A 14,769-nucleotide genomic window follows, 5' to 3' on the forward strand; every position below is an offset into this window, starting at 1 on the left:
TTCAAGAGGGAGGAGACATATATATACCTATGACTGATTCGTGTTGATGTATAGCAGAAACCAACACGTATTGTAAAGTAACTATAGTCCAACTAAAAATAAAATGAAAACAAGTGGCATCATATCAAACAAGAAAATAATCCTCAGCCACTCCTGAGAAATATGTATTTAGCACTCTTCTTCAGAAATATATACATATATTATATATATATATATATATATAGTATATTTTTTTTTTTCATGGTGCTGGTTTTGTTTTGCAGTAATATCCGTAGGTGATAAAACAGAGTCAGCTTTTCCTTTTTTTTCTTTTTTCTCCTAAAAAGCTTTTTGGGTTTCCGACAGTTCTTAAGGGAGAAAAAAAGTGACCTCTAAATTTCTTTTCATTTTCCTTCATTTGAGCATGATGTGAGTTTCAGCGATCTAAGGCAATTTGAGCCTTCTTTCACTTGAACAAATTTAGGTATAACTATTTAATTCCCAAAAATCCTGTGGCTATTCTGCTAGGTGGCCATGAGGTTGTTTTATTTACATAGAGGCTTTGCCTTCCAGTTCAAATTTGTGAACATGTGGATTCCTTCTTTGTTTTTGTTTGCATCTGAAAATCAAAAATTGCTGTGAGCAAAACCAATTTTAGAAGAGTTTGTGGTTATTTTTTATATTTCCCATAGATTTTATGGGTTATTGATTTATAAGCTTGCAGAGAAATTGAGGTCACTGTTTTTTTTTAGCAGTTGGAAATGTGGAATAACTATTCCATGAAATCATGAAAATTTTTAAGCTATGTTCACCCAGGTATGAGATAATCTGTAAAATGCAAAGCTTTTAATGTTTTTATTTATATTCAGCCATCCTTTTGATGGTAATGCACAGCAATTAAAAATAGATTCTCCTCTTTTCTTGAATTCCTATGATTGTACTTTCCTCACTAATTTGTGAAGATTGCCTGTTCTACCTGGGCTACAGTTCCTGATGGAATTATTTTCTTTTTCATAATTTCCCCTCTTCCAAATAATGACACCTTGGCATTTCAAATGTCAACCTTTAACGTGTGGGATGATATAATTTTTCTCAGGATCACAAAGTAACTGTTAAACTAATCTATTTTTATCCAAGAAAAGCACAGGTGCTGTTTTATACAGCACAGTCTAAACTAGGAGTCAACAGCCTGTGAGAGACAAAAACCTCCAGAAGACCATAGGAGAACTATTTCAAGCCCAACCCTAAAGGGATGGAAAACATCATAACTAACATGGCAAGTCTTCATTTCATTTATCTTTCATCAGGTAGAGGTTGGCCCGCTTTAAGATTAACATATGACACAAAGCAGAGAGAAAACTTTTGACTGGACACAGGTAACCTGGAATACAGTGGCAGGTCTCTTGAAGATAGCATTGCATTTCTTTTCACATCACTGGAAGTTGGATTTTGTTACTGTGGTCACAGAGTGTGTGTGGGTATACACATATTCTCTAAAGTGTCTATGTATATGTATGTCATACACTGTGACAGGTCTGTTGCATTTCTCAGATGTAATTATCCCCCTCCTGAGATTTCCCGATGATGAGAAGTCATATACAGAAGGACTCCATGGACTATAACCCTCCAGGCTCCTCTGTCCATGGAATTCTCCAGGCAAGAATATTGGAGTGGGCAGCCATATCCTTCTCCAGGGGATCTTCCCAACCCAGAGATCAAAACTGTATTGCAGGCAGATTCTTTACCATCTGAGCCACCTGGAAAGCCCATATAGAAGAACACTTGCCCCATATTAATCATCTTCCTGCAACCTGTTGTCTTCTAAACTATAAGGCCCTCTGTGAGGAGCTACAGCCCAGAAAAGATTAGTGAAAGGCAAATTAAAGATATAAGAATGAAAAAGAATAGGTGTATGGTACCCAGGCAAGGGTGAAACTTGAGGGAGAAAAGAAATTACCAGGATGAGGAGTCTACCCAAAGTCTACTACTTTGAGTACTAGACTCCAGCACAATAAAGACACATCTCTACTTGATATTGTGATCCCTATTACTGGATTCCAACATCAAAATCCCTCCTAAGTCCTCCAGGGCCATGGAGCTATTAGCTCCCAAGACAAGTAGTTTTTTCATTGGAAGGCTCTGCTAAAACATTTTTCCCTTCTACTAAGGGTTCTCATATTTATAATCCTATCTTAATGCCAAATGGGGCTACAGACTTCATTGATGAGCCCACATGGCATAAATGGCTCAGAACACAAGGCTCTGACTGATACACAACTGGCTTGAATCCCAACTCTGTCACAAAGTAGCCGTGTGAACTACTGCATGTTATAACAGATAAAGAGTGAGGTTTTCTCATCTGTAAAGTGGGATGATAATGCTTATTTTCCAGTGCTGACTCAACAAATAAACAGAATAATTTATCTACAGCACTCAGCCAAGGTACAGTGAACATATTCAAATAATAAAAATGAGTTTTCCATATTTATCAATGAATTAAACAAAAATCCACATAGGCAGAGTCCAAGAGCAGGTTGAATTCTGGTGGCAGAGTCAGTTCATATAACTGATGTTTTGTCCCCAAGTTAAACATCCTTGGATTCTTTCAACTTCTTCTACAATATACCTTTTTTTCAAAGGTGTCCTTGACTTTTCCACTCAAAGTTATCTTTCATAGTGGCCCGATATATGTATATATGTAAAAAGCAGTACAAGCCTGGAAACCCCGTTACCAAGTTCTTGTCCCTATATCACCATTAATCAGCTGTGAAACACCAGTCAAGAAATATAATCAAAAAACCATATACATAGAATAGGGAAAGGAATACCTACTTTCACACAACGAAACGAAGCATAGAGATGAAACACACAACAAAAAAGGGTTCCAAACCATGTTGGTATCCACCACTGAACACAGGAGCTAAAGCTCATTAGTAATACCCAGTAATGAAATAATTACCTGTAATACAGCCATGTATTCATGTGATACCTTTTGGTGATTCATTTTAAGTCATCAAGAGTAAAAGCTCTGTGGCATCCTAAACAGTCTGGAGGCTGCTGAAACCCACACTTGTAGCTCTGACTTTCTATCGGCTGGTATTTCTCAAATGTGCATGTAGAAAATTATTCAGGGTCTTTAGTACAAGAACATACTTTGTATTCTATTTACAAATTATTTGTGCTTTGCCATTAAATAAGTTAGACCAACCCAAGCACATTATTGACTTCCCCATTAAGAAGCCTTTCATTTCTGTAAATGTTTCTCTTTGAGAAAGGCATGCTAATTGATAGCATATCCTAAATCTAATCAGCAGCCTGTAGACAAAACACTCTTACTGTGGCCAGTAGGAGTTAAGGATGAATACTCTGTTAGGATCATTGTTGTGAAGAGGAACTTGACCTGGTTTAGTCTTAATGCGGTCCATTTATTTCTTTGTTAGCATCAGAGTCAAATTATCCTTGTCTTTGATGACAGGAATAAGACAGTCATGAAAAAAGGAAATGAAAGCAATACTTGGTCTTATAATTCTAGGAAATAATCTACTTACAAAGATAACAATTCTCTCAGTGTAAGAGAAAGCATTGGTTTCAGAGAGTTGTGTTCTTGTCTTACTTCCATCTCTAATTTTGTGACTGCAAGTGAGTCACCAGAACTAACAAGAGCCTCAGTTTCCTTGGTTATAAAGTTGAATGATCTTAAAATAATATCTTACATCCCTTCCATCTCTTTTGCTTCATGCTGAAGAGGCATGGAAATAAAATTTTACTATGAAATATAAATGATTAAAAACAAATACAGGGTAAATTTTAGCCACTAAGTGCTGAAGTTATTCAGCTAATGGAGGCATATATATAATCAAAACCTTAACTCTAACCAGACTGGACAGTAAACAGTGGAATACATTTACACACACAATATGTGGATACATATACGTATATAGTTATATGTTCTAAAATCCTACAATATTCACATACACTGCAAAACTAAGGAAATATTTCATAATTTAAAATGGTAGTTCTTGTGACTGTTTTAAACAAGACAGGTTGCAAAGTAGAGAATTCAAAACTGCTATATAAAAATGTGCTTTCCTTGGTACAAGTAACCTGTTCATACAATATTTGGTAATTTCCAGAAAACACAAATAAAACTTTAAATACTTATATTTAAACTGTATGAAGATATTTACAATGTTCATATCACTGAGCTAATAAATGTAATGGAAAAGCTGCCAAATATTCCTTTATACTAGAAAAATACACAACTTGCAATGAAGGTTGCTTAATAAAAGAACTCTCATAAATCCAAGGCAATATTTCTGCATTAAAATGTTGATTATCAGGGCAGGGCAAACTATTATATATTTTATTCTGACATATCATATTAATAAAATTAGCATAAAAATCTCAATCCTGGCTAGTTTCTAAATGACACTATGAAGCAGTTTATAGGTAAGTCTCAAGGCAAGATATTCTGCTCCTTAAGAGAATCTACTCTTTAGATTAAATCTAAATTTCAAAAAAGTTGAAGTCTTTCGAATTAAATTCATATATATTTAAAAAGGATAAAGTTTGAAAAATATTGCTTAACAATTTTATTTTTCTGTGTTCTAGAAAATACTAGGTGTCATTCCAAATTTCATCATTATTAATATTAACAAAGAGCCATATTAACCACTAAGGACTAAAGGTTCCCTCTCAATCATTTATAGCTTTCAAATATAGCATTGGTTCCTTTGAATCTAATAGTGTCAACTGAAGATAAAACAATACAATCATAATATTTATCCACTAGGATGAATCCACTTACTTATATGGACTTTAGGAAAATTAAAGCATAAGATATATAGAAACATTTATCACACTGCTAAATGAGAAGTTATTTCATCTTAAAATATCTTTTTTCTTTACTTTTTTTTATAATACATAAGACTTAGTAGAAAAAAAATGGATTATGAGAGAGATTCCAATTTTCCTTGAATAGTGTTTGTGTATTAAGGTAGACTAACTACTACAACAAACAACTCCAGGGCGTCCCTGGTGGATCCATGGTAAAGAATCCACCTGCCAAAGCAGGAGACATGAGTTCAGTCCCTGGTCCGGGAAGATCCCACATGCCACGGAGCAGCTAAGTCCATGCACCACAACTGTTGAGCCTGGGTGACACATCCACTCAGCCCATGCACCCTAGAGCCTGTGCCCCTCAACAAGAGAAGCCACCACAATGATAAGCTGGCACACCACAACTAGAGCAGCCCCTGCTTGCTGCAACTAGAGAAAAGCCCATGCAGCAATGAAGACCCAGCACAGCCCAAAAATAAAATAAATACATACATTAAATTATTTTTTTAAAACCTCCAAAATTCTAGTAACTTAATAAACGTTGATTTCTCACTTACAATACAGTCCAATGTGGGTGTTCCTGGCTGATTGTCCTCCAGTCAGCAACAGGAGAACCTGTACTCCTTCCATCCTGTAGCTCCATCTTCATCCACATCCTGGGAGTCTTCCTCTCTAGGTAGCTGATAAGGAAAGAAAATAGATCATACTAGGCAAGTTTTATGGGCTAAATTTGGAAAGAATATCATTCCTGCCTACATTCCATTGGCCCACACTCAGCCACATGGCCACACCTAACTACAAGGGAAAATGCCTAACCAGGTGTCCAGGAAATGGGTAGGTAGGTAAATAAATAGATCTATATATGTTCTAAAATTCTGCAGCACTTACATATACTGCAAAACTAAATTAAATACTTCAGAATTTAAGATGGTATGTCTACTATGGCTGTTTTAAACACGAGGATAAAGCTGAGAAAATAAAAACATGATTTTCCAAAGAGAATGTGAAACATAATATTTGAAAACCTAATTCTAAATTCTATAAAATTAAAAAGCTGTTAATCCTTAGAAAAGTCACTTATGCCTCTCCAAGTCACTTAAGCCATCTGCAATTCAGTGAATTGAACTGGAAAATTCCCAAGATTCCTTCCAGGTTTAATCCTGTAAGTAAAGAAATTTACTGCAATTATGGGCAACCCCGATAATAGGAACATTAAAGGAATAATTTGATAATAATCTATAATAACTTTATCACATTTTCTAATTAGCAGTGACAGGAATTCTACTCACTGAACCACCATCATTGGATACATAGTTAAAAGGTTACAATTTATCCAAATCCTCCAGCAAAAAGGGGGAAATTTTTATAATTCCATCATCCTGGAAATGTCTGAGGCTTATGGTTACTGCAAGATTTATCCTGGGTGCTTTAAGTCCTCTTAAAAATTTACCAGGAAGAATCAACCCACTTGGATTTAGAAGAAGAAGATAAATTTTGTTTCTTTTCTTTTTCGCTAGTCATCATTTTCCACTACTTTGATTGCTTTTCCTTTATTCTTGATAGAGTATCTCTCTTCCCTATCTCTCCAGGTCTTTCTTGGTTTACAATTATCCTGGGCAAGTTGAGTTCTGAAGTAGCAAATGCTCTTTTTTGCTTAGCTAAAGTATAAGGAGAAATTATTATGTTACTGTTTGTAGAGGAAGTGAGCTGCCCACATATACTCTTGGTTTGTATAACTATAAGTCTTAAAACTTGATAACATGAGGATAACAATAGAGAATTATTCAGTTCAGTTCAGTTGCTCAGTTGTGTCCGACTCTTTGTGACCCCATGAATCGCAGCATGCCAGGCCTCCCTGTCCATCACCAACTCCCGGAGTTCACTCAGACTCACGTCCATCGAGTCAGTGATGCCATCCAGCCATCTCATCCTCTGTTGTCCCCTTCTCCTCCTGCCCCCAATCCCTCCCAGCATCAGACTCTTTTCCAATGAGTCAACTCTTCGCATGAAGTGGCCAAAGTACTGGAGTTTCAGCAGCATGCCAGGCCTCCCTGTCCATCACCAACTCTCGGAGTTCACTCAGACTCACGTCCATCAAGTCAGTGATGCCATCCAGCCATCTCATCCTCTGGCGTCCCCTTCTCCTCCTGCCCCCAATCCTTCCCAGAATCAGAGTCTTTTCCAATGAGTCAACTCTTCGCATGAGGTGGCCAAAGTACTGGAGTTTCAGCTTTAGCATCATTCCTTCCAAAGAAATCCCAGGGCTGATCTCCTTCAGAATGGACTGGTTGGATCTCCTTGCAGTCCAAGGGACTCTCAACAGTCTTCTCCAACACCACAGTTCAAAAGCATCAGTTCTTCGGTGCTCAGCCTTCTTCACAGTCCAACTCTCACATCCATACATGACCACAGGAAAAACCATAGCCTTGACTAGATGGACTTTTGTTGGCAAAGTGATGTCTCTGCTTTTCAATACGCTATCTAGGTTGGACATAACTTTCCTTCCAAGGAATAAGCGTCTTTTAATTTCATGGCTGCAATCACCATCTGCAGTGATTTTGGAGCCCCCCAAAATAAAGTCTGACACTGTTTCCACGGTTTCCCCATCTATTTCCCATGAAGTGATGGGACCAGATGCCATGATCTTGGTTTTCTGAATGTTGAGCTTTAAGCCAACTTTTTCACTTTCAACTCCACTTTCACTTTCATCAAGAGGCTTTTGAGTTCCTCTTCACTTTCTGCCATAAGGGTGGTGTCATCTGCATATCTGAGGTTATTGATATTTCTCCCGGCAATCTTGATTCCAGCTTGTGCTTCTTCCAGTCCAGCATTTCTCATGATGTACTCTGCATATAAGTTAAATAAACAGGGTGACAATATACAGCCTTGACGTACTCCTTTTCCTATTTGGAACCAGTCTGTTGTTCCATGTCCAGTTCTAACTGTTGCTTCCTGACCTGCAAACAAATTTATCAAGAGGCAGGTCAGGTGGTCTGGTCAAATGTGAACACCTAATTTCAAAGCTTCTTTTTGTGTAGCAGCAAAGAAAGCAAAACTAATAGCAATGCACACAACAGCAGGTCATGCAAACTGATTCTGCTCCCCATTCTCTGCATACGTGAGACATTTATTGACATCAGAAAACCTCACACATTGGGAAAGAATGACACAATTGCAGAAAATTTTTGTCAAGTTAAAAATGACCATTTGAAATCTGCCTTCATTTTCAGTGCACTTACTTTTTTTTTTTTTTTTACAAGCTTCAATTTCTCACCTCTTTATTTTCAAAACCAAGGAAAATCTTTGGTGGTAAAAAGTAAATTAAAATTTATATTTTAATATCTATCATTATTATAAAATATCCCAGTTTAAAAAAAAATCTTTGCATTTAAAATCTTCAGTTTACCCACATTCGATTATTCATTAAAATCTACAAACAATAAATACCGATGAAGGTATGGAGAAGAGAAAACGCTTCTACACTGCTAGTGGAAAAGTAAATTGGTGCAGCCACCACGGAGAAAACTAAAAGTTGCCATATGATTTAGCAATCCCGCTCCTGGGCATATATCCAAGCAAAGCTACAATTCAAAAAGATACATCCACCCCTATGCTCATAGCAGCATTATTCACAACAGCCACAACACGGAAACAAACTAAATGTCCATCATCAGATGAATGGATGAAGATGTGGTACATATATACCTTGGAATACTACTTGGCCATAAAAAGTAATGAAATAATGCCCTTTGCAGCAATATCAGTGGACTTAGAGATTGTAATAGTAAGTGAAGTAAGTCAGAAAGAGAAAGCAAATACCATATGATATCACTAATATCTGGAATCTAAAATATGCCACAGGACTTCCCTGGTGGCTCAGTGGTGAAATATCCACCTGTCAATGCCGGAGACTTGAGTTCGATCCCTGGTCCAGGAAGATCCCACAAGCTATGGAGGAACTAAGCGCATGTGCCAAAACTGTTGAACCTGTGCCCCAGAGCCCAGGAGGCAGAAGTACTGAGCCCACACGCCACAACTATTGAAGTCCATGAAACCTGGAGCCCATGCTTTGCAACAAGAGAAGCCACCACAGTGAGAAGCCTGCACACAGCAACTAGGCTGCCCTCTACTCTCCACAACTAGAGAAAATAGAGATGGCTGTCTTCATGCAGCAATAAAGACACAGCACAGCCAAAAATAAATAAATAAATTATATATGAACTTATCTATGAAACAGAAACAGACTCACATAGAGAATAGACCTGTGATTGCTGGGGGAGGAAGGTGCAGGGAGGAATGGATTGGGAGTTTGGGATCAGCAGATGTGAACTATTATAGTAGTGAATGGATAAACAGCAAGGTCCTACTGTGTAACACAGGGAACTATATTCAATATCCTGTGATAAACCACAGTGGAAAAGAAAATGGAAAAAAATGTATATGTACATATACATATATAAGTGAATCACTTTACTGTACAGCAGAAATACAACAATGTAAGTCAAGTATGTACTTAGTCACTAAGCCATTGCTCACTCTTTGCGACTCCATGGACTGTAACCCTCCAGGCTCCTCTGTCCATGGAATTTTCCAGGAAAGAATACTGGAGTGGTTGCCATTTCATTCTCCAGGGGATCTTCCCCACCCAGGGATCAAACTCACATCTCCTAGAGCTCCTGCATTGTAGGCAGATTCTTTACCACCAGTGTCACCTACTTCAATAAAATAATTTTTTTTAAAAATGGACATAGATTGCTCATGTAAAACAAGCCCAATTCTAAATTATTACTGCCATCACAAAATGAAAACCTGATATTTTGGTGCCCAACCAAAAACAATAAAAAATTCCCACTATTTTAAATAATAATAATAAGTATTTTAAAGCTAAATTTTTCTAGACTTAGACTACTTCACAAATAAATTAGTCAACAATATACCAGAAATGTTACATATGTGTGTGTACATTTATATTTTAAATATATGTGTTTAAAACTTTATATGTAAATATATATTTACAATTACATTGCACTATTTCTTCTTGGGGCTGTAGTAATTTCATCTGAGAAAGTGTCTCCATTGAAAGTTCAATTTTATTCTTACACAGTCTGCTCACTCACTCACTTCTTTACTCATCTTCAAGATGGAGAGCAGAAGCCACGAAAGAACCCCAGTTCTACTGACTCTGAGTGAAGAGAGAGGGAGGGTATATACTCCAGCATATACCCTCCTGAGTGAAGAACACTGTGAAAGCCTACATGACATGTCTTGAGCATTAAGCCAAGAGCACAATGCCTTAAACAAGCAGATCAAACTGTCGTGAAAACCGCTCTTCTGCCACTTGCAAAAACAAAAGCTGGTGTAGGCTCTTGGGCATGAGTCTTCCTGTCCTGCTGTGTGATGGCTTAAAGGCAAAGCTATTCTGCCAGCATCACTTAAGCTGCCAGCAATTGAAAGAGAAATGGGATGGAGAGAATGTTTTCTTCTGTCTTGGCCTTACTGGGATACTGTTAATACCTTTCTGGAAGCAAAGTAGAGGATTAAATACCTTCACTAAAATTATTTGATCCAGAATTTAAAGCAACATATCCTTCACCAAGCTATTCAGAGAGACCGCCAGAAAGGCTATTTGGATGTTAGGAAGTGTTATGGGCTGAACCATGTCCCCTGCAAAATTCATACGCTAGTCCTAACCCCAGGCTGTAGATGGTGATTGTATTTGCAAATAGGGTCTTTAAAAAAGTAATTAAGTTAAAACGAGGTCTTTAAATGGGATTTAATCCAATATAAAGCCTTTGACTGTGAGGATCACAACAAACTGTGGAAAGCTCTTAAAGAGATGGGAATACCAGACCATCTTACCTATCTCCTGAGAAACCTGTTGGCTGATCAAAAAGCAACAGTTAGAACCCGACTGGTTCAAAATTGGGCAAGGAGTACGACAGGGCTCTCTGTTGTCTCCCTGTTTGTTTAACTCATACGCTTAGCACATGATGAGAAATGCCCAGCTGGATGAGTTGTAAGCTGGAATCAAGATAGGTGGGAGAAACGTCAACAACCTCAGATATGCAGATGATACCACTCTAATGGCAGAAAGTGAAGAGGAACTAAAAAGCCTCTTGATAAGGATGAAAGAGGAGAGTGAAAAGGCTGGCTTAAACCTCAACATTCAAAAAGCTAAGATCATGGCTTCCAGTCCCATCACTTCATGGCAAATAGACAGGGAATTGGACTCCTAAATCATTGCAGAAGGAGACTGTAGCCATGAAATTAAAAGATGCTAGCTCCTTAGAAGAAAAGCTATAATAAACCTAGACAGCATATTAAAAAGCAGAAACATCACTTTGCCAACAAAGGTCCATATAGTCAGAGCTACGGTTTTTCCAGTAGTCATGTACGGATGTGAGAGTTGGTTCATAAAGAAGGCTAAGTGCCAAAAATTGATGCCTTCGAACTGTCGTGCTGGGGAAGACTCCTGAGAGTTCCCTGGACAGCAAGGAGATCAAACCAGTCAACCTTAAAGGAAATCAACCCTGAATACTCATTGGAAGGGCTAATGCTGAAGCTGAAGTTCCAGTATTTTGGACATCTGATGCAAAGAGCCAACTCTTTGGAAAAATCCCTGATGCTGAGAAAGATAGAGGGCAGAAGGAGAAGAGGGTATTGGAGGATGAGATGGTTGGATGGCATCACTATGCAATTGATACGAATTTGGGCAAACTCCAGAAAGTGGTGAGGGACCGGGAGGCCTGGCGTGCTGTAGCCCATGGGGTTACAAAGGGTCAGACATGACTGGGTGACTGAACAACAACAATCCAATATGACCAGTGTAAGAGGAGATTAGAATACAGACACACACAGAGGGAAAAACATGTGAAGACACAGGAGAAGGTACCTGGCCATCTACTAGCCAAAGAGAGAGGTCTAAAAAGAAATCAACCCTGCAGACACCTGGATCTCAGACTTATAGCCACTGGAACTATGATAAAATAAATTTATGTTGTTTCAGCCACCCAGTCTGTGAAACTTTGTTATGGCAGGCCTAGCAAACTCACACAGGAACTAGGAGCCTACAAAAGGCAGTGAAGGCAGATCAACACCTTCAAACTGAGATCTAGAACAACTTCCTTCTTCAGCACCTCACTCCGCACGAATCCAGGTACAACTACTTACTTTCTTGGTCTGGACAGGCCATCCCAGAATTAGTTGCACCAATAAATATATTCCAGCATATTCCACGTTCCAGCAATAAACAATGAAGCACGAAGTTGGAGAAAATATTCTCCTACCCAATATAAAGGATATTTATTTTTTGTTGGAAGACCAGAACCTGGTACCTAAACAGCTTGAGTTCTTAATCCACGTCTCTGAATTCCAGACCTGCTGCCTGCATTGCCCTTTGTAAGCCTTCCATCATCGCATCCAGGCCTCAGCATCCAGACCTGCTGCACCCTCAGAATCCACTGCTTCATAATCCATGGCTCCCTCCATCGAGTTGCTGGCTCTGGATTTGGCATCACAATCATATTCTTTGTTCCCCTTCCAGTTCATCAGACCTGGAAAGGACAGTCTTGTGGACAAGTTCTTTCCTTCAGCCATTCAGAAATTTGCCCCACAACAAATTTAAGTTGTAAGTTAGAAAACTGATCATAGAAGCCATTTGGAGTCACTGAGGAATGAAGTAGGATATCAACAAATTAAATTAAGTCTCTCAGTTTAAAATCAATTCCTTACTGAGTTTAATATTAGCCTAAAACTTGTTTAACAATACACCATGCTGGTAATACGGAGAAGGCAATGGCACCCCACTCCAGTACTCTTGCCTGGAAAATCCCATGGATAGAGGAGCCTGGTAGGCTGCAGTCCATGAGGTCGCTAAGAGTCGGACACGACTGAGCGACTTCACTTTCACTTTTCACTTTCACACATTGGAGAAGGAAATGGCAACCCACTCCAGTGTTCTTGCCAGGAGAATCCCAGGGATGGGGGAGCCTGGGGACTGCCATCTATGGGGTCGCACAGAGTCGGACATGACTGAAGCGACTTAGCAGCAGCAGCAGCAGCATGCCGGTAATAATAAAGTTGCTGTTTGTTAAATGATTTTCTTTGTTGGAAACTTCAAATCTATTATTTTTCCTTATTGGTTGTTGACACTCTGAGTTGTCAGGGGAAAAACTATTTCTGTAAGTATATATGAATTTTTATAATATTCTTTTATGCTATTTTCAGAAAAATGAGATAACTATAGACAGTTCCACTTTTTATTCAATTGTCAAAGCTTGTTAGAAGGAAAAGTTGTAGGAAAGGAATAATTCCTTTTTAAAACTTCACATAACTTCCCTTTTGGTCTGTTTCAAATAGTAATGGACCTTGTTAAAACAGGAAGCTCTGGGTGATGACAAGCTTTATCAAGAATGGTACCATACATGAACAAAGAAAATTTAAAGAAATTCTTAAATAGTTGAATCCATCTCAAATGGCTCAGCCATTGTGATCTGCAGGGAAGGAAAGCTTTGCTAGGAGGGAATTGAGAAAGGTTTTTTTTTATACCTCCAAAAGACTTTGCCAGGTATTGGAAGAAGAAAAATATAGTTTGTCTAGCCTGTCAGGTTATTTATAGACAATACTTAAATCTAGATATTTTAATTACTTTTTTAAAGAACAAATTGCTCATCAGTGTCTGTTCATAGGATAATTATATTAGGCTTAAGAATTTGATGTTTCAGACCAAGTTAAAAATGACACCTCAGAAAACAGAATTTTTATTTTTATCTTAAAGCAAGCTCAGTTTAGAGGTGTCTGTTTACAAACTTTCTCCATTTAATTGGTTTTCCTAATATGAAATAGTATTTCCAGAACTAATTAAAAGTTCATTCTAATGAATATTCAAGACCAAAATGTTATCTCTGCAGTACAGTATATAGATTTTTAAATCATCCATAAAGGTAATTATTTTTTTTTACATTCTTAAAAAGTCATATATTGTTATTGATGCCAAATGGGTTATTTGCTTTCTCTTAGGCCATGATTGAGGAAGCCATCACCAGAGCGGAATCTTTCTCAGTTATGTACACACCATTTGCAACAAAAATCAGAGCTGATAAAATAGAAAAAGTAAAAGAAGTTTTCACAAAAATTCATCCTGCATATGTGGAGTTTATCTACACAGGTAAGAATCAGTATCTTCAAAGTATCAGCTGATGCTTTATTTTCATAAAAAACAAATACAGGGATGTTTCTGATTTTTGTTATTTCTGTTTTAAGGATTTTTTTTTATTATTATTAATCTGTTGAGTTGAAAGGCTATGGTTTTTCCAGTGGTCATGTATGGATGTGAGAGTTGGACTGTGAAGAAGGCTGAGCACCAAAGAATCGATGCTTTTAAACTGTGGTGTTGGAGAAGACTCTTGAGAGTCCCTTGGACTGCAAGGAGATCCAACCAGTCCATCCTAAAGGAGATCAGTCCTGGGTGTTCATTGGAAGGACTGATGCTGAGACTGAAACTCCAATACTTTGGCCACTTCATGCGAAGAGTTGACTCATTGGAAAAGACCCTGATGCTGGGAGGGATTGGGGGCAGGAGGAGAAGGGGATAACAGAGGATGAGGTGGCTGGATGGCATCACCAATTCAATGCACACTAGTTTGGGTGAGCTCTAGGAGTTGGTGATGAACAGGGAGGCCTGGCATGCTGCGATTCATGGGGTCACAGAGTCGGACACAACTGAGCGACTGAACTGAACTGAACTGAGTTGAAATAGAAAGTTATTTCTAGGTTTTATGTAGAGCTAGCCTTATAGGTCTGGTGTAATATCCCTTGTGTCATCAGTCATGTTTCTTTTTTTAAGAGGAGAGGTAACACTTAGAAACTCTAAGATTTAAAAAAAAAAATGAAGGAGTAACTTGTGTAAAATGTCACCTTTTTTCATATCCTTCATCAGTAGACTAGGTGATT

The 14,769-nt window shown here is 38.0% G+C and overlaps 1 protein-coding gene across 1 annotated transcript in view; it reads left to right on the top strand.

Moving 5' to 3' along the window:
* SPATA16 (spermatogenesis associated 16) overlaps positions 1–14,769 on the top strand; it is a 260,839-nt gene that overhangs the window by 170,728 nt on the left and 75,342 nt on the right. The window contains exon 5 of the mRNA XM_005889923.2: positions 13,837–13,984. Within this exon, the coding sequence (XP_005889985.1) occupies positions 13,837–13,984 (148 nt within the window). The remainder of the gene's footprint in view (positions 1–13,836; positions 13,985–14,769) is intronic.

This window comes from Bos mutus, chromosome 1, assembly GCF_027580195.1.
Source record: "Bos mutus isolate GX-2022 chromosome 1, NWIPB_WYAK_1.1, whole genome shotgun sequence".
Lineage (NCBI taxonomy): Eukaryota > Metazoa > Chordata > Mammalia > Artiodactyla > Bovidae > Bos > Bos mutus.